The sequence below is a fragment of the Crotalus tigris genome, unplaced genomic scaffold (assembly GCF_016545835.1).
Source record: "Crotalus tigris isolate CLP2741 ecotype Arizona unplaced genomic scaffold, ASM1654583v1 scf7180000019759.570773, whole genome shotgun sequence".
In the NCBI taxonomy this organism is placed as follows: domain Eukaryota; kingdom Metazoa; phylum Chordata; class Lepidosauria; order Squamata; family Viperidae; genus Crotalus; species Crotalus tigris.
Genome location: NW_024097699.1, coordinates 484821 through 501543, shown reverse-complemented (window position 1 = coordinate 501543; position 16723 = coordinate 484821). Strand labels below are relative to the sequence as shown.

The 16723-nt window shown below is 40.0% G+C and overlaps 1 protein-coding gene across 4 annotated transcripts in view; it reads left to right on the top strand.

Annotated features, from left to right (window-relative positions):
• CAPN9 (calpain 9) overlaps positions 1-16723 on the top strand; it is a 43640-nt gene that overhangs the window by 6742 nt on the left and 20175 nt on the right. For all 4 annotated transcript variants that reach the window (XM_039364416.1, XM_039364414.1, XM_039364413.1 and 1 more), the window contains exons 3-7: positions 9252-9321; positions 10849-10967; positions 11807-11940; positions 12509-12677; positions 15002-15085. In XM_039364416.1, coding sequence (XP_039220350.1) covers positions 9252-9321; positions 10849-10967; positions 11807-11940; positions 12509-12677; positions 15002-15085 — 576 coding nt within the window. The remainder of the gene's footprint in view (positions 1-9251; positions 9322-10848; positions 10968-11806; positions 11941-12508; positions 12678-15001; positions 15086-16723) is intronic.

Sequence of the window (16723 nt, the reverse complement as noted above, 5' to 3'; positions counted from 1 at the left end):
CTAAGCCATGTAGAGCTTTAAAAGTGACAACCCAGCACCTTGAATTGTAAACAGGAATATTGTGAGAATATAATGGCAATAGGGTCATTCAGTTTGAATTCCTTATACAGATGAATAAAATAACTATTTCTCCAAGGGGTCATTGCAAGTTGTAGAGAATACATGTGAAAAGGTATTTGATTTTCTCCTTCCCATCAGGTACAATTTGGATTCAGAACACAGTCTTATTCTCCCTATTTATAATAAGAGGACGTCTTACCTAAATGGCAACTTTTGAAAAATACATTCTTATAAACCTAATTAATACACCAAAGTGATTTCTTACTCTATACCAATGTGGCGAACCTATGGCACGGGTGCCAGAGGTGGCACTCAGAACCCTCTGTGTGGGCACACGTGCCGTTGCCCCAGCCTTGCCTCCACCCACGACCCCCTCCTCACTAGCAGCCTCCCTGGAGGAGAATCCTCCCTGAGCGTGGCCCACGCGGAGTAGCGCAGCCAAGGACATAGCAGCCAGGCAGCATAGACAAGACTCTGCCCTAACGCCCCAATGCGCACAGTTGATGCTGCAGAGCATGGGCAGAAGGCGTGGCCGCCATGGTGCTGCTGGGCTGCCTGGGCGATCTGCGGCGGGCCCTGGAGGCGGTGAGTGGTCCTGTGGGCAGGTAGGGCGGGGAATGGGGGGCAGAGCGGGGGCAGGCAGGGGGGTGGAGCAGGGGCAGGGCCAGTTTTTGGGCACTCGGTCTCTAAAAGGTTCGCCATCACTGCTCAATACACTTACATGGGTAAATCTGTGCTATGTTCAGTAAATAAATTACTTTTGATTCATGGCTTGTAATTCTTCTAGGTACAAAAATTAAAAACCTTTGAATCACACCTTTAACAACCATAATAAAAAAAAACCTCCAAGAATATTGTCAGTGGTGATGTATTTTATTTGAGTGTACTGTATCGTTTAAAACTCTATTTATGGAATATTTTTACTTCCTTATGAATCACTTTATAGAAGTTGGGCAAACAAAAAAATTCACTTGAATTACTATCATACATTTTAGTTTGCTTGCTTGTTTATTTACTTACTGGACTGATATAACCACCCAACTCATATAATGACTTTAGTGGCTAATGATCTAGAAAAGCATCCCTAAAAACAAAGGTTCCCTTCCTCCACTGGCAGGCACCAATCAAACAGCCTCCTAGTTCATCCTGCATCCTAGCCCAATGCTTGGGGGGAACGCCAGGTATTTGTGGCCTTCTGGAAGGCTAAAAGTTTAAGAATCTCTCAGATCTCAGGTTCCAAAGGGGTGTTTCCAAGATCCCATCAGGTGGCAACATTTAAGGGAGGGACCTTGGATGCACTCACCCTATCCTACCAGTAGTAGGATGAGCTGATGGGCCTCAAAGAGAAATAGTCTACAGATAACCTGATCTTGTGCCATGTAGGACTTTAAAGGTGATAACTATCACTTTGAACTGTGCACCTGGAAAGCAACTGGGGGTCAGTGTATAGGCTCTCCTGCTTGAGCAGGGGGCTGGACTAGAAGACCTCCAAGGTCTTATTCTATTCTATTCTATTCTATTCTATTCTATTCTATTCTAGTCTAGTCTAGTCTAGTCTAGTCTAGTCTAGTCTAGTCTTGTCTCAATTATCGTATCACCGACTGTTCTTTGGTAAAGGGGATGCATCATGACTGTGATACAAAAATACAGGTGGTCCTTGACTAAGAACAATTCAATTAGTGATCATTCAAAGTTACAACAGCACTGATAAAAGTGACTTATGACTGTTTTTCATCCTTATGACCGTTGCAGCATCCCCGTGCTCACATGATCAAAATTCAGACAGTTGGCAACTCACTCCTTTTTATGACAGTTACAGTGTCCTGGGGGTCAGGTGACCACTTTTTGTAACCTTCTGACAAGCAAAGTCAATGGGGAAGCCAGATTTATTTAACCACCATGTCATTAATGTAACAACTGCAGCAATTCACTTAATAACTGTGGCAAAAAGGTTGTAAAGTGGGGCAAAATTCACTTAACAAATGTCTCACTTAGCAACAGAAATTGTGATCGTAAGATGAGGACTACCTGTAGATAAGATTTGTAAAATGAGGCCATCTGCCCACCTAAGGCAGCCTAGGCAGAACCCATCCTGGTTTGGTGCTGCTGCTTTCAAAGTGCTGTGATTAATGCAGGCTCAAGGCTGCATTTCATACTAAAGCAAACAGTTTAATTCAGTTCATAAGGTGCTACGTCTGTCCTTAATGGAAGCTAAATAACCTTAGATCTCTTAGGGAATATAGTAAAAGGATTCTGTCTCGTATCCCAGACAAGACAGCTTCTAAAATAAGAGGTTGAAGAGCAAGTCTTTCAAATGGTTGTTTTCTTAATTAATAAATTAATGTTCATGTCACCAATGCATTTAAACAGAGAAAGTTTAAAAGTACACCTGACAAGTAGGTATTTACTGTACACTAGCAAATGTTCCAGGAATGCAGACTTATGCAGAGAACAATTTGGTATACCAAAACAGCAACTCATAGATGAATATAGGAAGTGAAGCCAGGGTAAAGGAAAGAAAGCAATTTTAGCAATCATTTGAAAATTTGTAGAGGGTGCGTGTGTGGACCATAGGTTTTCCATGGATAATTAAATGTACAGGAAGGATAAAATAAAATGCCCAGTTTTCAGCACTAAAAAACTGGTTGATGGTACCTGTTGAACTTGTGCTGTAGCTCTTTGGTTTCTCAGCAGCCAAGCTAAGATTGTCGGCGTAGAGACGATGCTAAATCTTCATAAAAAATGATGCCTTTTGTCCTATTGCTGATGGGGTAAGAAAGGGGGACAAGGGACAGTTTGTGAGGTTGAATTGAGTGAATTTGCTTCTATCCACTGTGCATTTGGATCTGAACAGTCTTCTCAGACTGACTCCAAATGCCTTTTGAAAGTCATGTCAAGTCAAATGAAGCTGCCATTTTTTTATATAAAAGGGGGGGGCGAAATGGATCTGTGGATTCAGTCCTACCTTAAAGTCTTGAAATAACAGCGCCCATTTTTTACTAGCTGATAGTATGTTAGGCTGCTTGTGTCATACTGACTAGTAAAAGAAAAAGATAACATGTTCAGTTTGAAAACAATAATTTCCTGATCAATTAAACTTATTTTAATACAATAAAGCAGCAATTCCACTTATGCCATATAATCCTTTCCTTAAATAATTGCCCCCAGGCGTTCCCAATTTCATACTTTTCATATATATTGTACAATTCCCACAATCTCTATTAGGTTAACTTAGAACTGTGGGGAATGAAATCTAATCATGGGACATGAAGAGACAACTTGTGGGGAAAGGCTGCTTTTTAACAGGCCATGCATGCTGCTGATTTTTTTTAAAGCCCTGTTGATATGATCTATTTAGAAGCTGCCGTTGACATGACAAGCAATGATAGAGGACAGAAAAAGCAAGATTGAAAATGCCAGAGATGTTTCTGCAGACAGAAGCTAACAGAGGAACATGCTTCTATAGCAAAACCTCCTTCCTGACAAATGTTCAGGAAGTCACTTATGATGTCTACCTAGCAGGTGACATTGGGAAATTGTGACAGGCGTCAAAAGGCGGTTATTGAGATTGCAAGGCTTGCAATAACTATAGGTAGTTTTAAAAATCAGTATTGGGTAATAACCTACCTGTTCCTTTCCCTTTTCCCCTCTTCCACATCACAAACATTTCATATGTTTCAGAGGAAATATCTCAGAGTGGATGACCTTGTTATCAACATCTCTGTCTTTCCACTGTGTCATGATTATTGAGAACAAAAGACACATTGTCACCAGCACCACCATCTTATTCAGTCTTCTGGTTTTGCACTTTCTTTGATAGATGGATGCATTGATTCACCCACAGAATATTGTAACACAGGAAACATGGCCAGCCCAGTGGAATGGTTTAGGCCACTGTGTTCAACTACTGCTCAGTCCATGGATTCAAATTACAACATCAAAACCACAAGACTCAGGAATTCTTTGGCAATGGTAATTTTGTATTGTTATAGTGTCTAACATAAGACACTTGTGGGGAAGTGACAGACTATTATGTAGTTTCCTCTAATAGGGGCATGTAAACAAATCTACTGAGCTGAAAGAACCAAGAGAGGAATAGAATAACTCTGCTTTAACAAAATTGTGCCACCTATTCATCATGTATTCACCCATGCATCCAAAGCAGAAGGTGAATTTACATGCCTATAATTTGCTAGTTGCTTTCTGTTAATCAGGGAGAGAGGTAAAAGGTCCACTCCCCAAAACTGTATCCCCTTCCTGCATTTTACTAAGCTAGAAAGTGACACTTGATGTCAGGTCCTCAAATTCTCTTAATTCTGAGTTCTGAGACCGGTTTTATATCAACACAGTACACTGCAGAATACCTGCATGTATAGAAAAGTCTGACTGAAGCCAAAGAAGTAAAATGTAGATGCAATGAGTAGGTATATTTATTGGACAAGAACAATAGTTGATGGGCAACTCTTAGTTTCTAGCTTATCTAATGGTGTTTATCTTTTAAAAAAAACCTACCAGAGTGGTTTACATAATACATGAAAAGTAGAGACAACATTAATAATAAATGTATCAGCACATTAATGTAAAGTAAAAATAAAAACAAAACAACACGAGCTTTTTGGAATAGTATTTGCATTGTTTAAGAATAGGAGACAGAAGAAACCTTGACATTCAAGAGATCAAATCCTTATACAGTAAAAGCAGATGAAATAAAAGTATTCAAAGCAATCACCCCAAATTAGACAGTAAAGAAGCCCAATATTTCCGGAATGAAGTCTGACAATCTAGGTTCAATTTTTCTCACTTTAATTATACTAGATGTTTTGACAATCCTTCCCATAAGCCATAGCCTGGTACACTATCTATATTGGCTGAAATGTTAATCAAATACATTTGGAAGGAATCAGTTTGTGGAATGTGAACTGAAGAGCCAACATCCCTTCTTTTCATTTATACCTATGTGACAATATGTAGAGATATAACAAAGCAGAGCAGTTCATATGGGAACAGAGGCTCAGAAAGAAATAGGCCATGAAACTTGTCAAATTTTGACTTAGACATCTGCCATGATAACAATAATAACAATAATAGAGTTGAAAGGGACCTTTGATGTTTTCTAGTCCAACCACCTGCTCAGGCAGGAAACCCTATGCCATTTCAGACAAATAGTTGTCCAATCTCTTCTTAAAAACATCCAGTATTGGAGCATTCACTTCTAGAGGCAGGTTGTTCCACTGATTAACTGTTCTGTCAGGAAATTTCTCCTTAGGTTGCTTCTCTCTTTAATTCCCATCCATTGCTTCTTGTCCTGCCTTCAGGTGCTTTGGAGAATAGCTTGACTCTCTCTTCTTTGTGACAGCCCCTGAGATATTAGAACACTGCTATCATGTCACCCCTCATCCTTCTCTTCATTAGACTAGACCAGGGGTAGGCAACCTTGGCTTGTTAATGACTTGTGGACTTCAACTCCCAGAATTCCTGAGTCAGCATCACTGGTTCAGGAATTCTGGGTATTGAAGTCCACAATAGCTCATAAAAGAGCTAAGGTTGCCTACTCCTGGACTAGACATACCCAATTCCAGCAACCGTTCCTTATATGTTTTAGCCTCCAGTCCCCTAATCACCTTTGTTGCTCTTCTCTGTACTCTTTCTAGAGTCTCAACATCTTTTTTACATCATAGTGATCAAAACTGGATGCAGTATTCTAAGTGTGGCATTATAAAGTGATATTAACACTTCACATGATAATGAGGCAATGACTGAGGATAATGTTGACAATGATTGCAAGTTGCTAAGTCACATGTAATTCAAGACATGTTAAGGGCTACAAGAATCTTATACATGCTTGAAAAAATAACTTTTCTCTCTTTGGAAGAATAGCTAACTAAATTGTGTGTGGGGGGGTATGCATTGATATCTAAGATAACTTTGTATTTAATAACTATATTAGGCATAGAGTTTGATATCAATTGGAAATCATCTTGGATTGGAAAAAGCCATTAAAAATAGGCAAGCAAGAAGAAAAAGTCATGGAAATACAAAGAGAATTAAAATATCCCATTTCTCCTAGGAGTTCACAAGTTACCCTGGCCTGGGGCCTGCTGAAAGAAGCACATTTTTAAACTCACAGGAGGGGTGGGGCCATATGGACTTCAGGGATGAGGATGTGCTCTGGGAACCTATAAATTGGTCTCTGTTTTGTTGTAGTACAGCCAGAAACCATCAAGTAATTTATTTGTTTGACTCTTGCCCTAATTCTGAAAGTCTTAAAAAACTTGGCCATCCTCTGAGTCTTGGGAGTAGGCTCCTGGTGCAGTATGGGTTGTTTCCAGTGGTGGGAATCAGCCGGTTCACACCACTTCGGCAGAACCGGTAGCTAATTTTTTGTTGCCCAGGCCCAGAATGGATTTCCAGAAGCGGCATCCACACAGAGAACTGGTTGTTCACATATTTGATTCCCACTACTGGTTGTTTCCTATTGTCAACCCCACCAGGTAGGCCAAACCAAGAATCAACACCGGAAGGCTAAGATTATTTTTATTGAGGTTGGCTATAATAATAGAATCTTGCAAGTCTTATTGTTCTGTGCTTCCTTTCTTTTATACCCATGTGAATCAGGGAGGTTTCTCTCGCTGACACATACACTTTCTGTTTGTTTTGGACTTAAGCCATGTTTTTCTCCTCAACATTTTGGAAACAGATCTGGCCAGCGTGTTGTTCTGGACACACCGGATATTTTTTTTAAAAAAATGTTTTTCTATATGTTTTCAACTTGTTTACTACTTCTACCAAATACCTAGATTTACTCCTAGTAACTTGGCCCCTAAATCTTGGTAAATAAGTAAATATTAAATTCCCATGTTCAACAGGTAATGAGATAAGAATATCTTTCTCTACCTGTTATTTTGTCAACTCTACTCCTCCTTGAGAAGGCAAGGTTTTTAAAAAAAAACTAGATAAGAATTAGCAAAGGAATTTTACTTTTGTGAACTGCTCTGAGTCATATGAAGTGGCTGGCTTACATCTGATGTAAAATAAATAGAAATAAAAGAACACTACACCCATTCTTAGATACTGTAAGCAGATAGCTGGATCTGGAAGTAATTGGAAACTCAACAAATATCTTTCTTAAACTTTTGGATTTCAACCTATCAACTTTTCTCTGTTCTAGGATTAGTATTAACCTTACCTTGCCATGATAGAACCAAGTAAAATCTGTCATGACAAAGTGCTTAAATTTAACAAAGGGAAATATTATCATGCTTAGAGTATGTATTATTTAGAAGTATTGCTTGTTTTAATATGGAAGAAAGAGCAAAAGAAACAGTTTCTCTCTAGTCAATGATCTGTAATGAATACTCAGAATGAAATATGACAATTTAAACCACACTTAAATACTTTTTAATGCATTTCTTAATATTCTTGTGCTGACATAGTGTACCCCATGCATAAGCTGAGATATCTCTGCCCCATTCTGGGCAAGTTATGCTTTTCAGGGCCTGGAGGTTGTTAAAGTCTGGATGGGGAGAAACTGGCTGTGACTGAATCAGAGCAAGATGGAGTGGTTGCTGGTTTTTGTATTTTTTGCAATTTCTTACTCTGGATGGGGTAACACTCTCCCCAGATCACACCAAATTCTGATGTGAATTTGGCGTTCCTCTTGGACGCCTGACTCCTGCTGGAAGACCAGATAGCAGCCATGGCCAGAGAAGCCTTTGCACAAATCCATCTTATATGCCAATTGTACCCAATTGCTGGACCCTGTAGACGCACAGGCCTTATTTATCTCATATTGGATAACTGCAATGCACTCTACATGGGGCTGCCCTTGAATACTATCTGGAAGCTGCAATTGGTTTGGAATGAGGTAGCCGGTGCAGTTTTGTGTGCCCCTTGAGTCACCCAAGTAACATTACTGCTGTACGTGCTATACCATCTCAGACAAGTGATTGTCTAGTCTCTTCTTAAAAATCTCCAGTGATGGAGTGCCCACAATTTCTGGAGGCAAGCTGTTCCGCTGGTTGATTGTCCTCACTGTCAGGAAGTTTCTCCTTAATTCCAAGTTGCTTTTCTCTTTGGTCAGTTTCCAACCATTGTTTCTTGTCCTGCCCTCTAGTGCTTTGAAGAATAACGTGACCCCCTCTTCTTTGTGGCAACCCCTCAAATACTGGAATATTGCTATCATGTCTCCCTTATTTCTTCTTTTTTTTAGACTAGCTAAACCCAAGTCCTGCAACCGTTCTTCATATGTTTTAGCCTCCAGGCCTTTGATCATCTTAGTTGCTCTTCTCTGAATTTTTTCCAGACTCTCAACATCTTTTTTGTGATAGGGTGACCAAAATTGGCTGCATTATTCCAGGTGTGGTCTTACTAGGGTTTTATAAAGTGGTACTAATACTTCACGTGATCTTGATTCTATGCCTCTGTTTATACAACCCAGGATGATATTAGCTTTTTTGCTGCTGCTGCACATTGCTGGCTCATGGTTAAGTGATCGTCCACTAGGACTCCAAAGTCCCTCTCACATTTACTGTTTTTAAGCCAGGTCTCGCCTAATCTGTACTTGTACCTTTGATTTTTCCTGCCTAAATGTAAAACTTTGCTTTTCTCCACATTGAAACTCATTTTGTTGGATAGGGCCCATTATTCAAGTTTGTCAAGATCTTTTTGGATCTGGGGTGTTGGCTACTCCTGCCAGTTTGATGTCATCTGCAAATTTGATGAGTTCCCCTTCTATTCCCTCATCTAAGTCATTAATGAAGATATTACAGAGTACTGGGCCTAAGATGGAACCTTGTGGTACCCCACTGTTTACTTCTCTCCATGTGGATGTAGTGCTGTTGAGGACTACTCATTAAGTATGGTTTGTCAGTCAGCTACAGATCCATCTGTTGTCTATTCCACCTTTTTTTCTAACTTACCAAGGAGTAGGTTGTAGTCTACTTTATCATCTTCATAGGAGAGGGTTTTTTTTTTTTTCAATTTCCTGGGCAAAGGAAGAACACGTAGCTTTAGTTCAGCAATTTCATAATACTATAAGGTCAGATTTGAATAAACTGTACATTACAGGTTTGACAGAAAATTCACATTTGTTAATTGTCAAACTGCCTCCGGAGAGATGTAAAATTATGAGAAGGTCATAGCAGACTATCTTCTAATCAGGTCACTGGTCTTGTTTTTCTATCTTCTTCAAGGAAATCGTTAAAGACCCACAGTTTATTCTTGGAGGAGCCACAAGAACTGACATTTGTCAAGGAGACCTTGGTGAGTATTTTTCCACTGGAATGATTTTTGCCCTGTTTGATACAAGGTGTTAGGTAGTCCTGTTAAGATATTGTGTAAAATGTGTGCAGGCTTCCTAGTGGATAGATCCAGGTACCTCCCTAATTTCCCTGTGTTCAACTGGAGCGCTGAAGGCTAGATGAACACAGGTTGACTTGTGTTCCCCAAAACCTAATGAAGTTTGTACTGAAAGTCTCCTTCAGATAGCTAGCCAAAGCAATGGAGGCATGTGAAGAGAAAGGGGGGCCAATATGCATCTCTCCTCTTGTCAAATCAGATGTTCAACTGACTGGCTAAAGGAGGCAACTGATTGTGAGAAAAACATTGTTAGTCCAGTATGGGCCAAAACCATATGCAGCACCACATGCACACAAAACTAATAGAATCCCAGAAATTTAAAACTGAAACGGATCTTGGAGGTCCTCTAATCTCATTATCTGCTAAATACAGGATTCCATTAAAAAGGCCCAAGGAATGTTTGCAGTTCAACAGCCTCGTCCAGCAATAAGCTGGACACTGGATTTCATAATTTGCTCTTTTCACCTTGTGAGATACATTTTGAGTTTACATGTGCAGCAATTGCTTTAGAACATAGTTCCTCTCCTGTGCAACAATGATGACTGGCAGAATCAGAAGTTTAAAAAAAGGAGACACCCCCCCCCCCAAAGAACAACAACAAAAAAGGAAATTAGCAGTTCAGTCCAACGTACTAGGAACAAGCTTTATTGAATTCATTCCTGGATAGTAAAGATGAAAATAGAACTCATACTAAGATGCAAATTGACGTTTTGCTATATTATGCAACATTTATTGATTGATGTATCCCATCTTTCACTCAGGAGTTCAAAACAGCATGGGTAGCACATTCTCTGGCTATTTTCCCAACAATTTAGTGAGGTAGATTGGTCTGAGAGAGGGGGGGGGGATTGGCCCGAATTAATCCAGTGAATTTCCATGGCTGATAATAGACTGGAATATGAGTCTTTCTATCCTAGTCCAACATCTCACTAACTATACCATACGAGCTCTCCATATTGCAAATCCACCAAAAGAGCTTAGATGCCCTTTGAAATGTGCAGCTACCAGATTAGAACCAAGTTGTTATTGTTCAATTACTAAGTGATGTCTGACTCTTTGCAACCCCATGGATCATGGCATGCCAGGCCCCATCTTCCATTGTCTCCCAGAGTCTGCCCAAATTCACGCCCACGGGGTCAATGACACTGTCTAACCATCTCCTCTTCTGCCGTCCCCTTCTCCTTTTGCCTTCAATCTTTCCCAACATCAGGGTCTTCTCCAATGAGTCCTCACTTCTCATTTGGTGGCCAAAGTATTGGAACTTCAGCTTCAGTATCTGCCCTTCCAAACAGCAGTCAGGGTTGATTTCCTTTAGGAATTACAGCTAGGAGTTCCAAGCAAAACCAGCAGGAATTGTTCAGTGGAAAATATTTATCTTAGTTATGTTAGATCGAAAGTATAACCTGTATATTGTTCTATGTAATTTTTCAGGTGATTGTTGGCTATTAGCAGCTATTGCATCTCTTACCCTTAATGAAAAAGTACTAGCCAGAGTTGTGCCACTAAATCAAGATTTTGGGCCAGGTTATGCCGGAATATTTCACTTCCAGGTAACCCCTCCAGACATTCTTGCATGAATGAATGAATAAATGAATGTTGAATATCCCGGGAACTGGGAAGTCCAGATGTTACTGAATTATAACTGTCGGCATCCATTATATTTAATTCTACTTGACGTGGCTGGAAACTGTGATTCAGGCACATCTGGGAAACATGAATTTTCTGCCATGTTATTATCTCTGACAGGTCAGAACTTTAATACTCTTTGAGATTTATATTGCAATAGCTTCACTATCTGACAATATTTGTTGCCTACCTAGATCAGAAATCAAGCCTAGAGTGAAATGTACCTAATTATTTATTAGATTCATATCCTGCCTATCCTTCAAGAGCTCAGGGTAGTGTTACATAATGTTCCCTCCTCCCATTTTTCCCTACAGCACCAATTCTGGGAGATCAGTCAGGCTGAGAGAAAATAAATGGCCCATGGAGATTTCGTGGCTGATGGGGACTAGAACCATTCTCCTGGAATGAACCCACGGTCACCACCTTCACTTTTAAAATTTTGTTTCATGCAATTACAAGAGCATAAATCTTGCAACCTGTTTTTACATCATAAGCCTTTGTATCTATCGAGGGCATGGATTTTGTTTTCCTTTTAGCAGGAAATGATTCAGTTCAATCACCCCCATGTCAGACCAGCAGCTGAGAGATCCTTGTGTTGCTATCCTTTCTCTGTGCTGTTCCATCTCATCCATAAAATTAAAAGCTTCTTGTAGCCTTCACTTCCAAGGCCTAAAGCTATGTAGGAACTTCCTGGTCCTACTTCATTTTTTCCCTGGTTTATTACCACTATTAAATGATTGTCTATCTGTCTTTACCGAAATAGTTTTGGCAGTACAATGAATGGCTGGATGTTGTTATCGATGACCGCTTGCCCACTTTCAGAGACCGCTTGGTTTTTCTGCACTCAGCTGACCTCAATGAATTCTGGAGTGCATTGATGGAAAAAGCCTACGCCAAGTACGCAGATTATTTGATCTTCATCCTCTCCTTTGTTTCCTCATTTGTCATGATTTATAACCTTTGGATTTACAATCCCAGTTTTATAAATATTGTATTATATGTGTTTTGATCGTAGACTGAGTTGATCAAGGTTTGTATGTTTATTTGTTTATCATTACTTTTGTATGCTGCCCAAATTTAACTTTAATTTTTTAATTTTAAATTTAACTTGCTTTTTTTGTCATGGGCTAAAGTGAAATTTCAAATAAGTTTGAAAGTTCTCAGCTACTGAAATAAGTTAGAGCCAAAATCTTTGAGAGATTTCAAGGGAAGCCAAACAAGTCATAGGAAAAGCTGCTCAAAATGACAAGAGGTTTGCTTATCTTGAATTTGATTTACAACACTTTTTTTCTAGTGGTTTAAGTGGATGATATTTTGATTTTTTTTTAATGCCACATAAGTCCTATAGATGTTTCTGCATGTCGTGAGCTGCAACAAGAATTTCACATAGCACATGAATATATTTTAAGTCAGATGGACAGAACCTCATTGTCTTTATGCATGTATATTTTTTTGACGATCTCAGATTGAATGGAAGTTATGAAGCTCTAAAAGGAGGAAGTTCAATTGAAGCCATGGAAGACTTCACTGGAGGAGTTGGAGAAACATTTGAAGTTAAAAAGGCTCCAAAAAATTTCTATGAACTCTTACAGAGGGCACTTAAAAGAGGCTCAATGGTGGGCTGTTCTATCGATGTAAGCAGAAATATCAATCTGAGTTTGAGTGTTCTGACAGGATATTTCCTCAGGTTATTAGGCCCCAAAGCAACTGAACATATGACATGGAATAGGGCACAGAACAGGAATATGGTGTCCTCAAGCAGCTTTGGATCCAGTCAATTCCAGCTGTCATATTTAATACAAATTTTAGTTCAAAGCATATGGAGAGCTTCAGATGGGTGCTTCTGAAGTATATTATCAGGGAATGTTCCTAATATCTAGGAATATGTTTTGGAATACTGTTATGGGACTTTCACTTAAGCATGTGATGTCTTTGATTAATTGAGGACAAGTTCATAAAAAACAGCAGCCTCCACATGATTCTTCCAAATTTTCAGCCAACAATCATCCTTTCCTAAACAGGCATCCTCTGGAAAACATTAGAGTAGCAAGTTAGCCCTAATGTTAAACAAAGAACAAGTGGATAATGATGATGTAAGTTTCAGCTCCTTTTCTCTATCCCTCTGGAGAATCTTTCCTAGGATTTCTCTTATTATTAAATCGTGGAACTGAGGCTTGTATTCAGTTAATCCCTCCTACCAATAGTGTTCAGATACTGAGCTGAACTGGATAAGCCATGACCTAATTTAGCCTGGAGGCCATATTGCTTGTGCTCCAGATATTTTAAGAAACAAGTGGCAGAAACTCTTGATTTCTCACAGGCTTTGCTTGGGAAGAAAGCTGAAAACTCACTTTCTCAAATTTCCACATAGTTCCAAGAAGAAAATGTTTTTATGACAATGTAGATTCAGGACAAAATGTTAGCCAGATCACTGGCTGTTTTGTTCATTCCATTATTATTTGTTTCTAATATTAACTGAATCTAAATGTGAAAGTGTCAATAATTTAAACAACACACACTGTGCCCTTCCATGTTAGTATGTAGGAAATCCTACTTATTTTAGTGTGACTTATTGTATAAGCGTTTGTAACAGCAGTATTCCACACACCTTCTAATAAAGAGTCACATATAGTCTTTGAGTTGCACATCAGGGAGCATGTTCCCTCATAGTAGTGAGCAGGGTCAATCATTTTCATTCTCTTTGCCCTTACAGTGAATTAAAAATAACCATAGAATTTTCCTCAGATAACAATAAGCTATTTCCCAAATAATCTATTTTTAAGGCAGACATGTCATCTTAGATTCACTAAAAAATAAAAATGGAGGCAGCTGAGGGTTTTTTCTGTCTAATCGTCCGGGAAGGATAAGTAATCTTACATTCAGATTCATCGTCTTTCTTTCAGATACGTACAATAATGTGAGTGCTCAGGGATCAAGAATTTAATCACTCCCCCCTTTCTGTCACATGATTCATTGTAACTGCAACCTTTTCTATTTCCCATTCTTGATCCAATCCACATCTAAATTGATTCACAACACCTATAAGTTATTATACCTCGCTTATCCTACAAGGAACTCAGAATCACACCCTAAAACTTTGAAACTTACACAGATTTTATGAAGTAAGTGAGGTTTGGAGGGAACAATGGCTGAAGAATGGAACAGGAGTTTTCATTTCTCACAGCCAAGCATTAGAAATTATGTGCAGTAAGGCCTTTCCATTAGGAGTCTCTTCTGCAGCTTCCTCTGTAGCCTCGCAACGTGCTCTGAGGATTGGGAATCTTGCAAAACAAATTTTGGGATGGAATGCTACAGGAAAAATGAGAAAAGGGATAAGTGGAAGTCTGTATGTACAATGCTGGGTATTCACTTGGGCACAGCATGGCACTATAACAGTGATGGTGAACCTTTTAGAGACTGAGTGCCCAAACTGCAACCCAAAACCCACTTATGCATCGTTGAGTGCTGGATGGGTATGGCCCATTGGCTGGGTGTGGCCCATTGGGTGGGCATGGCCCATTGGGTGAGTGTGGCCCATTGGGTGAGCACGGCTGCAGTGATAGCGGCAGACTGGGTGGAACTAAAAAGTTCAATCAATCAATTCCAATTTTGCAAGATCTTTTTTTTCCCGCGAGAAGTTGAAATTGGCTGATTGAACTTTTTTTTTTTTTTGCACACGGCAGCAGAGGCCTAAAGCAAAAAGGTTTTATAAAACCCAGCTGAAGCCTAGGACTGGGGCAACGGCGCGCATGCTCACAGAAAGGGCTCTGAGTGCCACCTCTGGCACCCGTGCCATACATTCGCCACCACTGCACTATAATTATTTTTTAAGTGTCCTTTTAGCAACAGAGGTTATCTTATTTCTAAGAAGGGCCACGCATTCCTGCATATACTTACAAAAATGAGCATGATTTCAATATAGCAAAAAAGTTGATTTTTTTTTAAATCCATTATTTAGATCAGCAATGCAGCAGAGTCAGAAGCTCGAACTCCAACTGGCCTCATAAAAGGTCATGCATACTCAGTCACTGATATTGATGAGGTAAACCACCTTCTTATTATGATATTTCTCACCAAAAAGGGGACGGATAGAAAATAATCTAATCCCAGCTAGATCCCAGCTACCATATCTGAACGGTAGGAACCCACACCACCACTAAATGGCAGCAAAGTAATGCAGAAAACCTTGTTGCTCCAGCTATGGCAACCTCAAATTCAGTGGAAAGAAAATCAAGGTTTGGAAACAGAACACATTTGCTAATTCCATTCTCAGCATCAGATGTTTTTAGAAGAGGAGATATTTTGTTGCGCTGGTCAGATGTGGCAGCATACTTTTTAGAAAACACATGGGGACAAGCTTCTACTCCAAGCTAAGCCATAATGCAGTTTGTAAAAACAAGTGGCCTATACCAGGGGTAGGCAACCTTGGCTCTTTTATGACTCGTGGACTTCAACTCCCAGAATTCCTGAGCCAGCCATGCTGGCTCAGGAATTCTGGGAGTTGAAGTCCACGAATCATAAAAGAGCCAAGGTTGCCTACCCCTGGCCTATACAGTCATTTAATACAATGTTTTGAAGAACAGTTACAGGAACTCGATATGTCCAGTTTAGCAAAAAGAAGGACTAGCGGTGACATGATAGCAATGTTCCAATATTTGAGGGGCTCTTACAAAGACAAGGCGGTTAAACTACTTTCCGAAGCACCAAAAAGTAAGACAAGAAACAACTTGGAAACTAACCAAGGAGAGAAGCAAACCTAGAACTATGGAAAAATTTCCTAATGGTGAGAGCAATGGAATAGCTTGCCTTCAGAAGTTGTGGGTGCTCCATTACTGAAAGCTTCTGAGAAGCAGTCTCTTATACTGTATTCTTGTATACAGCAAGTCCTCAAGTCCGCTCAACCTCCTGTCCTTTTATCTTATCCTGTTAGCAATTCTGCTTTGTGATTTGTGTCTGTGTATGTGAGTATGAGACGTGTATATTTATACATCCATGTGTATGCAATATGGAGTGAGTTGCGTTGTTTTTTTTTCCACCCACACATTTCTTAATTTATGTTAAAGTGGGAATCAACTAGTATGAGAAGAGATGCATAAATGTCCTATGGTTCTCTACTGCTCATTTAATAATGTTCACCCGAAAGGTCAAACAGTTCAATGGTGAATTAAAAGCGACAATGCTAATCAGAAGTTAATTTCATTGTTCTTGTCCATCAAATTGTATAATAGAAATGTGCATAGCTGTTTACAGTCTATGCCAGGGGTAGGCAACCTTGGCTCTTTTATGACTCATGGACTTAAACTTAAACTCCCAGAATTCCTGAGCCAACCATGTTGAAGTCCACAAGTCATAAAAGAGCCAAGGTTGCCTATCCCTGGTCTATGCCAGTGGTCCCCAACCTTTGTGGCTTGGCAGCCCGGCTGGGGGAGGGGAAGGGGAACTGCCAATGGAGTGGCAGGCTGGCGCATGCATATGTGTGCATGCAGCTCAACTGCAAGTTGAGCTGCGTGGGCATGTGTGCACACCGGCCCACCACTTGTGCAACTTGAGCTGCGTGTGCATGCATGTGTGTGCCGGTCCACCACTCATGAGAGTCAAGCTGCGTGCGGATGTGCATGCATGCTGGCCCACCTGTCCCACTACCAGGGACTGGTAGTGGGCCATGGCCCAGGGATTGGGG